Raw genomic sequence first — 17,148 nt, forward strand, 5'->3', positions numbered from 1 at the left:
TGGGTTGCTGCTTCTGCATCTAGTTCCATCATGGACATTCCCACTACAATTCCACCTGGCAGATGTTGTTCCCTTGTGCAGTCCCAGATGCCACTTTAAACGTGATCTGCAGCTCCTGTTCTAAGCTTTTACTAAGTTTATTCTGTGTCCCCAGACATGCAACACATCTGGAATTTTGCTGTTGACTGTGGACATATGCTGTTCCTCATTTAGACCTGCACTGAATACACTAATTTCCTGCTTGACTTAAGCATGGACAGTCAAAAAAGTAGAGAGAAACATCTTGAGCAGGGGTATGAATGGAGAAGCATTTCTGTCTAGAAATGAACTTGGCTCACCTTACTGCTTCTGTGATTCTAGTGAGCACCAGCAGCAGGCTGCCTTTTGATTCTCAAATATAGTAGGTTAGGTCATTAAATAAACCTCACCTTAACGCATATATGGTTGTATCTATGCTACTGAAAAAACACAGTTATTTGTTCTGCAGTCAAGTTATTCCTTTTTTATAGTGCATTTCATTGGTTTCTACGCATAAAAACCACATTACAACAAAATGGAAGTGAAGCACAATCAGTGCTGGGTGGAGGAACATCATATAATAGCTGGATATCACATACTCACTCAGCATCTGGGGTCTGGTGCAACCCGTGCAACTCTATAACAGTTGTAGAGCAAGAGTTTGCTTGAAAGTATCTAAGTCTTGTCTTAATCTGGGACAAGAAACTATGGTTCATGCTTCAATAGGACTTGAGCTGCACCCAACTGATGATGGCCTGAGTGGCCGTAAGCATTATGTGGTTGTTTGTGTTCTTATTCAGAAGGGACCTGGCTAAGCAATTCTGGATGGACTGTTCCTGTTGGACTGGGACCAAGATCTTTTGCTTATGGCTGGTTCCTGACTAGCTGGGCATGGTGGGCAAAAAACAGATTGCAGACTTTGGTAATTACCAGTGGCTGAAGTTAATTCAAGCAATCCACCCATCACTCTTTTGTTGTCTTCAGTGCGATATCCTGGGTGCGACAGGTATGCCGATACGTGGGTCCCAAGCTCACTGTGCCATAGGACTCAAGCTACACCAGCTGAAACAAAGCTGAAACTACTCTGTAAATACTTGTTCTCCAGGTCAGAGGGGACCTGACATGGCATTTCAGGCTAGCCTGTTCCTGCTGGAGCAGTCTATGGCTGATTTGCATATGGCTGGTTGCAATCAGGGATTGCATGGTGGGTAAAAAACAGGGACTGGATAGCAGCCTATTGGATGAGATTGATTGAAACAACCTGCCTATTACATTTTTGTTTTCCTTCTGTCATAGTCTCCCCAGGGTCACAATGCATACATCTAGGTCCATGCTTCTCCATCCATGTATCCCTGTCGATTTCAAGTTCACTTTAAATGATATCTTAGGCATCCTGTTCTGTTGTTGGGATATAGTTTTTAAAGGATAATGGTTATGTAATATGTTTTATGAAGGCATTTAAGGTGTATAATGTGACATTATTCTTTGACACTAGAACATATGACAGTGTTTTATTCAATTTGTCTATCTGTGGGGGTTCACATAGTCTTTGTCCCAATTAGCCCAGAAGCCCAGTTCCCACCTTGGTTGATCATGACAAAGCGTGCCATATATGTAAGATACTCGCCGTCCTTCCTGGGTTAATGAGATATGTTCCAGAAGAAACGTGGATTTAACTGATCTCTTAACAGACAAAGCCATCAATTATGAAACCTTCCTCCTTCACATACTGTTGTATGACCATCCTGGCCCTGCACAGTTTGATCCTATTGGTGTCCTGTATTTCAAGTAAATAAATAAGATACCCCCTACTTATAAAAATAATATTGAGATTGCCCGCAAAAAAGCTTGTATCTACTCTGCCTTGGAACTCACTAACACTGATTAACCCAGCGCTGGGGGTGCGGGGGGGCAGCGCGGTGGCGCGGTGCTCATGACGGAGCCACTCCGTCATGAGCCACGGTTGGGCTGTGCTCATGACGGAGTGGTTCCGTCATGACTCCGCCCACGGCGCTAATCGCCCGCACAGGCGGGGAATTAGCGCCGCGTGGGCGGCGCGGCCGCCAACGGCCGCAGCATGACGGAACCACTCCGTCATTAGCACACGGCAACCGTGGCTCATGACGGCGTGGTTCCGTCATGAGCACGGAAAGAGTTAAGACACAAGGATGCAAAACAAAACAATAATAAACATCACATCTGTCTACGGAAGCACCCAAATAGCATAAAGATTTCAAAAGCATATTCTCTCATATGTAGAACAGTTACTGCAGCTTTGACCGTGCAGTTATTACATCAACCTCCTTCTAAGCATAAGGACACCCCATGGAAAAATATATTCCTTGCCTTCCCTGGTCTTCCACAGTTTCTAAAATAATGTTTAGCAAGGGTTTGTTCATGATGAAAAAGATGCATGATCTCTGATCATTTGTTACTTCTAGTGAGGTTAAGAACCTGTGGTTTCTAACCTAAGGCAGGGTAATATTCTAACTCTCACCTGTAGGTGGAGATTTGATTCCACCAACTGGAACAGACCAGCTTCATATAGAGAAGCACACCACTCTATCCTATTGATATGATATAATCTAAATGTGCATCTCATGTCATGCAATACCACTCTAGCAATCCCGTTAGCATTACGTGTGTAATGGCATCACTTCTAAAAATGCCCCATTCTAGCCTTCCTCTACAGGATTATGCCAATGCACCCATCACTTGTAGCAGGATAAAGTTCTAGTGCTCACCAGCTGCATGAATTCTACATCAAGACTTACCTATACAAGAATACAGAACAAATGTCTGCTAGTTAAAGGATCCAGTGTAGTCTCCTCTTGTAGTCCCTCAGCTGTTTCAGAAGAACCCCCTCCCCAAAGTGTTGAAAGATAACACACCAGCGTGGACCCTTAAGGAGACATTCTGGCACATGCATCAAGCAAAAATCACCTCGCAAAAATACCGTATCGCTAAAATCTCCTGTTAGCGAGTGGCAAACAACGAATCCCAATGCATCAACACCAATAGTGAAAAAATAAAGAATCGCAAAAAAAGTCCCCGTTAAAATAAAGAATCGCAAAAAAAATTCCCGGAAAAATAAAGAATCGCTAAATAAAGAATTGGCAATACTGAAAACACAAATAGCGCCTGGCATTAGCGAATCAAAAATAAGGAATCGCTAATGAATGCATCAAAAGTCGCAAATACCGAAAATCTCAAAATTCGCTATTTAGCATGAGCAGATTAAGGGGAATCAGAACCAGCAGGTAAAGTTGCAGAAAAAAAAAAACATCCGGAAAAAATCACAAGTGTTTCACAGATGCAATCAATGAGAAAGCCATACAAATTGGGCCTGGAGACCCTGTTTCCTTTCACAAAATGGCAGCCCTCTACGTGCTTGCAAGGAGGATGAGAATAAATGCTGCAGCACAGCGCAGGAGAAGGATCCAGGAGAGAGTATTCAGAGTGCGCATTACATTGCTTGGCCAAAATGAGGATGAGGTATACGACAAGTACCGTCTCAGTCGTGCAATGATAATGCACCTAATTGCTGACCTGGAACCACTACTGCAGCACCAGACACGTCGGACCAATGCCATTCCTGCGCACGTCCAGGTCCTATGCAGCCTGCACCTACTGGCGTCTGGAAGTTTCCAGGGGGTCATAGAGGTAGCGGGAGGCATATCACAAAGCGCACTATCACGCTTCTTCCGTAAATTCATTGATGCCATGCTGACAATGATACATACCCACATCAGCTTCCCCACAACCCCACAGCAGATGGACCACACCAAACAGGAATTCTACCAGGTGGCCCAATTCCCCCATGTCATAGGATGCATTGACTGCACGCATGTCCCCATCTGTTGGACTGTTCCCATGAGGCACAGGGTCAGACTGATTTGCATATGGCCATATGGCCATGTCTGAACTGGGGTGGCAGAGTGAGCTAAAGAACGGTGATGGATTAAACCCAGATCAGTTGACTGGGGGTGAGTGCTTGCAATGGTCAACACTCCGTCCATCATTTCCTTTGGTTTTTGCTTTGTTCGCCATAAGTTGGCAGGGTATGATCAGACGTGAGTCCCTTGCTCACTTTGCCACTGGATTCAAGCAAGCCTGGCTGAAGACGGCTGAAATGCCAGAAACCGGTCCTAGGAAGCTTGTTTCCGGTCCAGGGAAGACATGGCTTGGCAGTTCGGGCTGGACTGTTCCCATGAGGCACAGGGTCAGACTGATTTGCATATGGCCATGTCTGAACTGGGGTGGCAGAGTGAGCTAAAGAACGGTGATGGATTAAACCCAGATCAGTTGACTGGGGGTGAGTGCTTGCAATGTTCAACACTCCGTCCATCATTTCCTTTGGGTTTTCCCATCTGTCCACCCTCAGCCAATGAGTACATCTTCCGTAACAGGAAGTCCTATCACTCCATCAACGTGCAGGTCGAGTGCGATGCCAAGGACATCATCACGGACATAGTGGCACAATTTCCAGGGAGCACACACGACTCCAATATATTCAGACACAGTGGCATCCACAGGCGTCTGCTCAATGGAGAATTCGGAGAGGGACTCCTGCTTGGTACGTAAACATACCTATTCATAACATCTGTATCACACATGTATCATCATGACTGACGTTAAGCCTTTGCTTCCATCCTGTAGGTGACAGTGCATACGCCCTGCGGGAATATATCCTCACCCCCTACATCAACCCAGCTACACCACAGGAACAACGCTACAACGCGGCCCACATTAGCACCAGAAATGTGATTGAGAGGACATTCGGGACCCTGAAGAGTCGCTTCCTGATCTTACATAAGACTGGTGGTGCTTTCCAATATAAACCAGACACCTGCTGCAGGATTGTAGCAGTATGTGCCATGATGCACAACATTGCAACCAGAAGGGGGATACCCATAGAGGTGGACAGGAATGACAACTACCAGGATGATCAACCACCCGCACAACACCGACAGTCACACGTTCCAAACACAGCTGAAGGTCAAAGGAGGCGGACATACATCACACAACATCATTTCAGAGCCAGGTAAGAATGAGCCATGACGATATCATTAGGAGTGCTACTGTTTACTTCACATGAGCACTTATGTAGGTAATGTTACACTAACATGCAAATTAGAGTTCCCCCGCACATTGTGGGCAAAAACATGACCGTTGGCATCACGGGAGTGCTAATGCAAAATTAAAGTGGGCCATGGGTACCCCACCATGGTCAGGGATGCAGGACTGAATGTCTAGTGGCGCTTCCCATGAACACCCAGCCTCCTATCGCGTGTCTCCTCCACCTCACCACGCTGTGTCTCTGTGGCTGTGGAGCAGCGCGAACTGCGCCTCCTGGTGCAGGTCTCCAGCACCGACACGCTGCTCACACTGGATGCAGAATCACTGCCATCCTCCCCTCCCAAGTTGCTGCCACTGAATGTCCCTGACTGCAAGTGTTCCACTGCAGTGGTCACCTGGGCTAAGGACTTCGCCACGTCACCACAGTAATGTCCGAGGTCCACCTGCAGTGACACGGAGCGGCGGGACAACAAGTTCTGCCTATGCCTCCGGCGCTCGCTGTGTTGTCCTGCTTGGATGGCACGGGTAAGCTCCTGGAGGTTCTGACTAATGTCCCTATTGCCCTCTGCCACAACTGTGGTCATGTGCCGCACAGCGTCAGTTAGAGTGCACATATGTTTGGCGAGTCGTGAAATATTGAGGTTCATTGTCTCCCCTGCAGGAGCTGAACACGCAGCATCTGGGCCTCGACTCCACCATAAATGTTCCTTGGCTGGTCGGCTCCCTCGGCAGTACTGCGCATGGACCTGCGCCGCTGCGTGACTCTACCACGTGCTGGTGGTGGTGCTGGCGGTGTGACACCTGTATGACTTTGCCCACTTGTGGGTGCAGGACTCGGGCATGCATCCATCACCTGCAGGGAGGGGACATGTGCCCTGCGTCTTGGTGGTATTGTCGCTGGTGGTGGTGGTGGTGGTGGTATTGCCGCTGGTGGTGGTGGGGATTGACCTTCCTGCGGAGTGTCACCATCGGTATCTGCCGGTGTTTCGGAGATGATGAGGCGTTCACTATCATCTGAATCCCCAGGAGATGCATCTGTGTATGAAACAGTGCATTGTTAGTTTATTTTGTGACTACATCTGTTTGTCATTCTGCATTTATTTCTGTAACAGTGAGTCCGACCCCGACAGAGCCTTCGTCTGCCACTCTCACACTGACTTTGTGTCCCCCACCATATCCCCTCTGTACCCACAGCACCCGGTCTCACGGATCAGACCTACAGCCTTTGGTAGCGCCGAGACGCCTGACGAACACTGTTACTTTAATTGGGACGAGCTAGCAGCAGACCCCGCCCCCGACGAGGACGTTACAGAGACGGAGCCGTCATATCCCGGAAGGCGAGGACGAGAGGTGTGTGTTATCACCGGAGCGGAGAAGAGAGAGAGAGAAGGAGAACGAGAGGAGAACCGAGAGGACCGAGTGGAGAGTATCGTGGAAGAGAAGAACGAGGAGATAACCAGGCGATGAGCTGTGGTGCCGGTAGCCGAGCCAGGAGGCCAACGACCCCGTGATTCGCCCCGCCACGTTTCCGAGGGAGAAGCGTGGCACCAGCAGGTACGGGCTCGTATCGCGGGTTGGGCGGGTCTTCGTAGTGTGCCTAGAACCTAAGAGCCGTACCCCTCACCGTACCCTTTCCTCACTACCTTCGCCACATAGGTTAGGAGTTTTGAGCACGGTGATCCTCCTCCACTCCCTGGGTCCTCTCACGGTATTACCTTTTGAGCAAATCACTGATACGCCTCTCCCTTCTGTCCTTTCTTCCCTCACCTCGCCCTGAGGACCGGAGAACCGCCCTGTCCCGAAGACCTCGACATCCTGGAGCGGAGTCAGAGAGGGAAGACGCCCCCTACCAGTCGCCGGACCCCAGAACTCGACGAGGAGAGCACCTTACCGTACTATAGACCCTCAAAAGATAGAAAACGTGTACCTAAAAAGAATAAAGCACCTAGAGAAACAGCTCCTGTTTCAGAGCCTCCTTTCATCCCGCAACAATTTCCTACAATGAATTACATGATTTGACTCTCTGTTGGCCCCGTACTGCTGAACTCATTTATTGTGCATTTGTGACTATACATGCACACTTTGCTGACATGACTACGACTCCCATGATGCAATACTGATGTGAGAGCATATGGTTTATGCACTTCTGCCTGCACACTGTGATTGACCTGGGGGGATGGGGATGCGTATACGATACGCAGCGTATGGGCGCAGACATGCATCTTACCTTGTTCTGTGGTGGCTGCGCCGGAGGTGTCCATCTGCGTTACTCCGACAACCGCCTCTGGCTCAATGGTCCCCTCGACGAGTTCCTCCAGGGCAGTGTTTGCAGGTACTGTGGATGGCTCTCCTCCTGCGCCAGCTGCCTCCTTGACCCTTTCGGCAATTCTTTCCTTTGCCCTCTTCCTGAGGTCATACCACCTCTTCTTTTGGTCGTCGATGCTGCGGTGCGTCACTCCCACAGCATTCACCCTCTCCCTGATGCGAAGCCAAATTTTCCTCTTCTCAGCTTTGGGCACCTTGAGTGAGAGCTTGCCAAACAGCTTGTCATGCTTGCTGCTCACCCCCTCTATCAAGTGCTCAAGTTCCCTGTCAGAGAACTTTCTCTTCCTCTTCCTGGGCGTGTCTGCAGTGGTTGGTGCATCCTTCTCCATCCTGGATGAAGGTAGGGTGGATTGTTTCAGTGGGTAAATTCTCTTGCCTCAGCCTCTGTGCTCTGCCTCCTCCTGTGAGCTCCTCAGGGCAGTGAATGAGGGTGGGGCTGGTTGACTTCCTGGTTGTGATGTCATCAGCCTGCTTCTAGAGCGACCTGTTATTAGCGAATTCGCAAATTCCGAACTCGCTAATACCGAATTCGGTAATACCGAATTCGGTAATTGCTATTCGTTATTTTCAGAAATCGCTATTGAGTATTCGGTAAATATTAGCGATTTTTAAGGAAGCGCTGAGATTTACCGAATCTGTTCATGCATTCCGAAATGCGATTCCTTATTAGCGAATCTTTCTTTTTCGCTATTAAGGAATCGCTTTTCGGGAAGTTGATGCATGTGCACCATTGTCCCCCCCATAATATTTAAACATGATGAAGAGGGACATCACACCATCAGCTTGTTAATATTAATAAAGTGTTGTATTTGGTCTCCTTTATAGCTGTGAAGGTGGAAACCTTGGAGTCACGTGGTGACAGGAGTTGTATGTCACTGTGTCATCTCAGCAGGAGACAATAGCCTTTGTCTGCTGCATTATTCAGACACACACAAAACTACTGCAAATTTTTCCAGGAGTCTCTAGGATTGGAAAACAATGGAGAAAAGAGGCTTGGGATTGAACTTGCTCAGAAGGTATCTCATTCCCCATACAAATGGAAGCAGAGTTCCTCCAGAGGAGCACAATGCCCAGCGTTAATGTCCTTTGCACAATGAGTGGAGTTACCGCTATGCTGTGGCTGTCACACTTTACATAATAATGGTAATCTATTTTTGTTTGTATCTGGGAGAAAAATTAATTTAGGCCAGACAACTATCAGTAGAAACCAGGTAATGTGTTTTTTGGGCAGTGCTTAATTTGTGAAACAGTAACTGTCGGGCCCAAAGTTTTGTTCTGAAGCCCGCAGTGAGTGCTATGGAAGGTCTGGGTGCGGAATGCCAAAGCTACATAGTTTTGGTCTCACATCATGCCGCTTTCATCCACCACTAGACATTCCCTGCCTCTTTATCTCATTCTTTCAGAATCTCTATTACCCCTGGTTTCTCCCTTTATCGCTGCTTTTCCACCTTTCTCTTCCTCCTTCTTCCCCCGTTTGTGTTTGTTCTCTCTCCTGCTCTGGAACAAAGGTTGTTGAGGGAAAACTAAGTGCCGCTCGCTAAAATGTACTGTTAGCGGGCCCCACCTGCAACCACCGGCTCAAGTTAAACATTGTTTCTGGCACATCAAGGAGGAGGAGAGAGTTGAATTTGTGAGTTTGGCGGGGAGGGGGCGTGGGTTGGGGGGGGGGCATGATCACATCTATTCTACCCACTTCCTGTCTGTTGCTCTCATCTTTACTCCCTGTACTACTGGTGGTCATACCGCTAAGATTCTACAAACAATTGTGGACCACTGCATCGTGGATAGATTGTTGTGTCTTTTCCCCATTGGAGTTCTGAGTGTGTCAGAGACAACTCAAGTGTTTCTAGTTGAGCGCAGGTCACCACTGAACCTCTTAGCATACATTAATGTATCTAGAATATTTCCGTACAAATCGGTCTGATACTGTTTTCTATAACTGAACAATCCACTGGAGCTCAAGTGAAGCTAAAAACAGGACCAATCCCATACTATTAACACTTGTATCTAAAAAAAACTATAATGGACTTGATCTGTGAAAACGGCAAGTCTGTCGCAGACAGTAGGAGTTCTATGTATTGCTAATATGATGAAATATATTCTTTCGCTATGTTATTGGGAATAGGTTTTATTTTGTTAGATTCCTATTCTAGCCACTGGCTACACGTGGCACTCAATAGACTGACGACATTTTACGTAAATCTCACGCAGTGAAAAAACTCCAAATTGTGGCATAGTCCAGATGTTGAACTTTAGCTCTCCCATTCTCATAATACGTAACACCTTACAGAAACATTTACATTCGCAGCTGTTTCTCTGCGACACCTGATGGATGTGTGAAGCTGGCATTGTGTAGAATGCTAGGCGTGTGCTAGACTAGTCTTCCATGAGGAGTAACAAAGGGACAAGACAGCAGCAGATGTGCAGGCACGCGGCAATCTGTGCTGTTATCACTGTTTCTCCAGTTTCAAAATGTGCAATAATGTTACAAGGTAGCGATCCCTTTCCGTTAATTATCAATCACTGGTCCAAAAGTGAGTAGGATCAAATTTACAATTCATTGCACATTTTGCGGTTCTCTACTCCTCTGGCCAGCAACTTGCGGCTAAAGGGAGAGAGCCCGATACAATTAGAACTGAACAATACTAGTTTTCAATCATACTTAAATCGGGGGCTTTGTTTTTATATTTCTTTGACATGACTGGAGCATTTCGCACAGAAATGCTGTACATCATAGACAATCAGTAGATAAGAACAAAATGGAGTTGTATGGCAACGTCAACAGTTTGGTGAAATGTTGGGTTTTACGTCTGACACAAAATAATTAATCATTTATCAACGTTATGGGGCATTTAGTGACAACTGCGGCAGCCAACTTTGAATGCATTTTCTTATATTTGGATAAATCCTGCTTAACCCCTTCCCCGCTCATGACGGAACCACTCCGTCATGAGCCACGGTCGCCGTGTGCTCATGACGGAGTGGTTCCGTCATGCTACGGCCGTTGGCGGCCGCTCCGCCCACGCGGCGCTAATTCCCCGCCTGTGCGGGCGATTAGCGTAGTGGGCGGAGACGTGACGGAACTACTCCGTCATGAGCACAGCTCAACCGTGGCTCGTGACGGAGTGGTTCCGTCACGAGCACAGCGCCATCGCGCTGCCCCCAAACCCCCCCCAGCGCCGCTGCGGAATTCCTGCCGCGGCGAAGGGGTTAAAGATGTGATAGTGCATCAAGGAATAAAAGGAGCTAGGATCAACTATAATTTACCAATTGCAGTGTAACCCATTTGGTCACACCGTAAAGCACTGAGTCAACTGGTGGGATTAAGAATTGATTTATTATAACATCAAAGCCAAGCTGATATAAATCAGTCGCAGAAACATAGTATAAAATACAGGCTCACTAGATGATATCTGAAACAGCTAATAAAATGAATCCTCAATAACAAGAAGCAAATGAGGAATTTGATAGCTGCTATTCAAAGAATGAGAAATAAGGTCTAGTGAATAGATTGAAAGTTTCAATCAAGTTGTCTATTAAGATCACCTAAACCCTATTCAAATTGGGAATCGGGGAAACCCTAATAAGTGAGGAAAGCAGAGAAAGGTTTCAGCATAGCAGAACTTCTGTAGAAGTTATCAAACTAAATTATATTGTTTAGTATGAAGTCACACAACAGAGATGTCACAAGGAGGTCTGTACCTCTGAAGTCTAAAGGGGAATCTGAACAAGACTAAAGTGCAATGCCCTATTATGCCCACCAAAAGAACCTTTGAGAATTCCAGGTCACATGTCCAATTAGTTCCCATCTTCAAATAACCAAACTTGGCAACTACACTTGAGATTTCTTTCCTTCGGTCTACACATTAAAACTTCCTTGGTTTCCTCTCCTTATTCCTCTTGGACAGTAGTCCTCCCTTCCTTCAATAGAGCTTCTTATCCTTGCCAGAAGCTACTCCTTTTGAGTTTCACTGTCTCTTTCATCCAATGAACCTCTATTTAGCTAATGCATCAACATCTGCAGAGGAAAGAAAAACATTGCACCCAAAGCAAGCATTCACATTAGAGTTAAACATTGCAAAAGCTTAAGGCCTTTGGTCAACTTTAGTATGGCAAGCATTTCAATACACAGTTCAAATGCATGACTACAGATACATATTCAGTTATAATTGAAATGGAGAGTATTACTTCAGAAATACATGAAGATATAAGGAATACAATGTTATTCAAACCACACAAATGCAGATATATATGAGAACTGCAACACGATGTTACTGTAAAATAAATATATACACACACTCATAAATGTCGAGATTACACTGTAAATGCACTTTCTGCAACTATTCAAGTGCACCACATTACACTAATAATGTTATATCACACAAGTACATAAGGCTATACATATACATATAAGTGGCCAAATAAAATATGAAAGGATGGATCCAAAACTACGCTGTTCCAGATGTCAGCTGTGGATGTGCATGGACTCATGGTGATAATCTATGAATGAGATTTGTTCATATACAATAAATAACTAAAGATGCCAACCTCATATGCACATGTGCCGGTAGCTCTCTTGCACCGGTTACAACCCATTTTAAAATGGCTGTCTTTCCCAGTGCAGCAGGCATAGACAAAAAGTGCTAGAGACGAGCAAAGTGGACAATAGATAGGGCTTTGGAGATGGGGTAGGAGGGGAAAAAGAAGAGGCTAGGAAAGGAGGGGGTAGATGGAGAGAGGTGAAAGGATAGTCCCTCTTCAGAAATGTAAGATCTGACAACACCAGTAGAAGAATACCTCCACCAATCCAAACAGTATGAGGTCAAAATGCTTGTGGGTGGGGCAAATACAAGCAATGGGAGGAAAGCCATTGTATAGAGGAGCCGGGAGGTGACATGGACAACAAAGCCATTCACTCATGAGCAAGGGGATGACCCAAAGCCCTATCTTCATGTATGTTATGTATTGAAAACATATTTTCTCCCAACAGACAGCTAAAGTTGAGACCTAAAAGAGACATTTGGACAGATGTTTGCTGGTGCAAATGTGGATGCCAAAGTGCTCTGCATTGGTGAGAAGCCCATGTAGTCTGGCCCATTTAGTGTGCCTTGAGTGTTGCAATATAGCACAATGTTCACCCATTTCTTACTTGAATGCTTACACATGATAGCATTGCAGCCATGCATAATTAGGCGTTGCAGTACAGGCACTATAATGATGCTTGATAAGTTCCTTACCCAAAGCACTGAAAAAAGTACATGGAGCCTTTTCTGACTCACATTCTGTATTAACAGTCAATTACCTTGTTTAGGCTTTCTATTGAATTGTGCATGTGTAGCAAAAAATGCCCCAATGTATTACTTGACTGCATCAGACTGAGATGGGTAGAGGTATCAACGAATATCTCTGTCCAACACACTAAAATGGAGATACCCTAATGATCTTGGTGCAAACTTTCCCAAGTCATCTGTGTGTAATGGCTGCTCTTTCTTTAAGTGACCTCAAAAAGCCTTTAGATGTTCTATGTGCATGCACAGCTAGATCCCATATATGGAGAGATTCATCATTATTGTTTAGCTGTGTGTAAACAAGCATCAGCCAGAAGTTGGAGTAGGATGTTTTGTAGGTAGTGTCTCTAAAAACACTACAGTATACTGCAGAAAAGAACAAATGATTGGTAACTACTATGGCCTCGGGAAATGTATGGTATTAAGAGATTGCATTGAAAATGTGAAGTTGTCCTATTACTAAAAGCTCATGGCCTCTACCTACTTGTTCTTTTTTACTACTATACATCTAGCATTTTACATCAGAAGCTAAGCAAACACTGTGTATCACTAGGACTGTAAAAATGAGACGGAAATAGACTGCCTGCAAGGATATCAGAGTCAAAAGCAACGCTTGACTAAGTGAGAGACAGTACTCTGAGGAAACGATGCGATGATGGAATAGACATTTGAACGTTCTCTCTCTCTAAATGAACAAGATTCACAAAGTGTGTTTATATTCAAGGAGTTAGTTCTTCTAATCTGTCTCAGTTTTTACGGTATAGTGACTAGCCTTTCAGAGTCAATCTCAACATTTTTTTTTTGTCAAAAAGAGGGACAGTGGGGCTTTTTAAAGAGGTCCAGCATTGGTGCCCTGTCAGATCCTTTAAGCAAAAATGGATGCTGTTCCTCTACTGGTGGTACCTAGTTAACTTAGGTACGTGGACCAACCGTCAACAGGTAGGTGGTGGTGGAGGGGTAATACTGGTAGAAAAAGGGGATATGGGGATCCCGCTCTTGCGGAAATAGGGTCCTCACACACCCAGCAAGCTAGGTGTCATACTTCATTATCTGGACCTGCTCCTCATTGGGTCGGCGCTGCAATACCCAACGGGCACCCACGGAGGGGCTCTTTGTCGGAGATCTTTTGTTCCATTGCCATATGATGAAGTGGGGGTGTGTGGCCCGTGAAGGTGTAGATATAGTGAAGTGCAGTGAGTGTGTTAAAAAAGGTTTGATATTCCAAATAATATTTTTATTCCAGTTGGTAATCCACCTCGTTAAATCAGGACGCTCCAGTATTGCTCTTTGAAAACCTCTCAATTGTGGGATTCACGCCTCAGCTGGTACGGTGAGTCAAATGGACTCCTCCAAATTTGGTGTTGTGTCCAGTGGGGGGGCTGCAGTGGATCAGTACCAGTACGGGCGAAGAGGGTAGGTGATCCACTGCAATTGAGACCGAGCTTATAGCTGACATAGAACTCATAAGGAGAGAAAAAACCTGCATATACTGCGAGAGAGAAGGTAAACCAACAGAAACCCTTGGACAGGAGAGGAGATGAAGGGAAATCTGAGGAGACCAGAAAAAGACAGCAGCCTGAGATGAGAAAATATAATACAGAGTCAACTCAACAGAAGGAAGAAAGGGAGTGATAGGCTAGGAAAGAAGAGCGATGTTCTCAGAATCAAATGACATGGCGATGAGCTACCCTTCATATCTAGTAGTGATATTCAGCTGGCACGTAGGCGAAGCTCCCTGGCCCCCCTGCATGAAAGCTGCATAGACAGTAGTAGTTAAATTATCTTACTTAAGTGTCTAGCCTTGGAATGTACTGCAAACACTGCAAAACCTTCACAGATGGACTAAGACATTTGAGAAATAACATTTCCCTTTATACATTGTGCTTGGTAAAACCTTTAGTCAACTAATCAGAATCAGAATGGCCACTGCGCTTCATCCATTTGTAAGTCCATTGCTAGATCAAGTAAGTGGTGGTCACCCAGAGGTTACTTGTAGTAATGCAGTGGGATGTCAGCTTCTGTAAATAACCTGGCCCTTTGTTCCTGGATGCTCTGTCGTTAATGCATAGGGTTTTAAACTTGATTTTTTATTCCAGCGAGAGCCTTTGGATGGGACTTTCAGAACTAGTGTAAAGTTGTCTTGTTTTCGCAAATTGAGACGCCAAAACTCTGTCAGATTCTGAAGACTTGTTTAGTTTCTAAGGAAGATCAGTGTAAATGTTGTGAAAATAACCCAGGTGTCCTATAACTAGATTTCTCAATAGCTCTATCAGATGTGAAGACTGAACGACTGCAAGATGCTATGGAGCATGGAGAGTCGCATATTAATATTGGATAATACAAAACTAATTTGAGGTGATCATGGCCCTGCCTATAAGATAACTTCCAGATTTCTTGGTTTCTCTGAGATTTGAGGTGCATTTACCTTCCACAGTTGACATTGCTTTGAGACAAGGATTATTGTACTAAGCAGTAAACAGTCTACTCACTCTGAATAGAGTATTCTCTGTTTGCTACAAAATATCATGTGGGTGATGATGTTACTCACAGATAAATTACTGAAGAAATGGCTTAATACATACTTTTGACATAGATACATTTAGTTGGGGAAGAGTGATTGTCACATTGTAAGACTACAAAAATAATACGTTGTATACTGATCCACCTTTCAGCATTACTCCACATCCTTTAGTTGTTCTTTTTCGATTAAGGTGGGCAAGTGCATGAATAAATAAATGCTGTGCATTGTTGTTTCAGACTAGATATTAAATGGTCGAGGATTGAGTTGGCAGAAACATCTTACCGCGTCTGTGAGAATGTGGGAACCCTTGCCATTAAGCTGACAAGAAGAGGTCAGAGTAAAGACCCTACGTTTGTTGGCATCAAGGTAAGATACTGAATACAACCGTAACCATGTCCTTTGGTTATTATTGTTTCTGATAGAAAATGAAAAATAACTATACAATAACACATTAAAACAAAGCTCTTCAGTCATACAACAATTGTGCCTTCTTTCCTTACAAGGTCCTAGAAGCTTCAGCTAGACTTGGATTGGACTTCACCCACAGCACCGCCAGCCTCGTCCAGTTCGATCCTGGTAAGTCTTGCATTCTTACTAGTGTGCATTAAACAAACACGTCTCGCATGTTATGCATCCATTGCTTGGCCCTTTCTCTCGTTGACCTTGTTTGGTTATGTCCATGAGCCAACTCCTGGAAGCAGTAATACTTTATGTCCACTGAAAGTGATGAAATGAAGGAGGGCTCCTTCATATGAGTAAAAGGGTTTGTCCATTCAGTAATTTACCAAGTGCTACTCAATCACCACCCTCCCCCTCCCACGTTATTTCTCTACAACTGTATGTTTGTTTAATCAGCTGTGTTTATGCTGCCCCACCCGTATAACGCTATAAAGAGCCAGTGTTGTTTGAGAGGAAGCCATGTTTCAGGTTGGGTTTATTTACAGGGTATATACAGAGCAGAAAGCCGAGTGGATCAGAGAAATACATGCAGTGATCTGTGTGATGTGAAGGTCATGTATTCTATATTTGCAGGGCTGACTCAGACTTTTGTCATACTCACTTTGAAACACTGAGTTTGATTGTCATGAGCTATAGAAAAACCAATTATCAACACCTTTACAAGATGGCAAACATTGTATGATAACCCTAGTTGTTGATAAATCGTCACCTTTATCCTCCTACTAAGCAAAAGTCTACTTTTAAATTTAGCCTTATAGCCCGCCGTAGCGGGCTATACCGGCGAGGGCCTTTAACAAGTGAGCAGGACTTTAATAGCCGGTATAGCCCAGTTATGAAGGGCTACAAGGCTATTGGAACATTCTGCCACTAGAGGGCAGAATATTCTAACAAATAAAGCAAAGGCCTCTCGAAACCTGAGGGGATTTAAACCCCCTCGAGCTCCGAGAGGCTTTTGTGAAAACATGAGAATGTTGCTTTGCTGGCCTTTACCGGCCTGTAGAAGTACGGAACACTCCGTTGTCTTCAATGGAGTGCTCCACATTCCAATGTTCTAATTCATAATCAATTTACAGACGGTGGTTCAGCACCAGTGTCACAAACAAGCGTACTTCGCTCTTGGGCAAATTCTCAAAGGGAGTATGTGCATGCGCAAACCATGCTGCTTGTCTGAAAGTTGAATTCCATAAGTATACATATAGTTGCAATACAAAATTATGGCCTTTGGCAAGATGTCAAATGTGGCCTTTTGTGTTTCCTCAGGATCTGTGCGATGCTCTCATGAACCACCTTCCGGCACCACTGATTTGGTATGCTGTTACAGCACCAAGGATCAGAGTGGTCAGATGGGGGAGAAGGGGACGGGAAGGGGACAGCAGGGAAGACCTGTAAAGACAAAAATGTACGCAAAACAACACAAAACAAAATAAAGCCTTCTAGGCTTCTCCACACTATTACTGA

At 45.1% G+C, this 17,148-nt stretch overlaps 1 protein-coding gene across 1 annotated transcript in view; it reads left to right on the forward strand.

Annotated features, from left to right (window-relative positions):
* LOC146834868 (FRAS1-related extracellular matrix protein 1-like) overlaps window positions 1-17,148 on the forward strand; it is a 991,143-nt gene that overhangs the window by 789,291 nt on the left and 184,704 nt on the right. Inside the window, exons 28-29 of the mRNA XM_085602468.1 lie at window positions 15,468-15,597; window positions 15,735-15,807. Coding sequence (XP_085458594.1) covers window positions 15,468-15,597; window positions 15,735-15,807 — 203 coding nt within the window. The remainder of the gene's footprint in view (window positions 1-15,467; window positions 15,598-15,734; window positions 15,808-17,148) is intronic.

The sequence above is a fragment of the Triturus cristatus genome, chromosome 4_2 (genome assembly GCF_964204655.1).
Source record: "Triturus cristatus chromosome 4_2, aTriCri1.1, whole genome shotgun sequence".
NCBI lineage: Eukaryota > Metazoa > Chordata > Amphibia > Caudata > Salamandridae > Triturus > Triturus cristatus.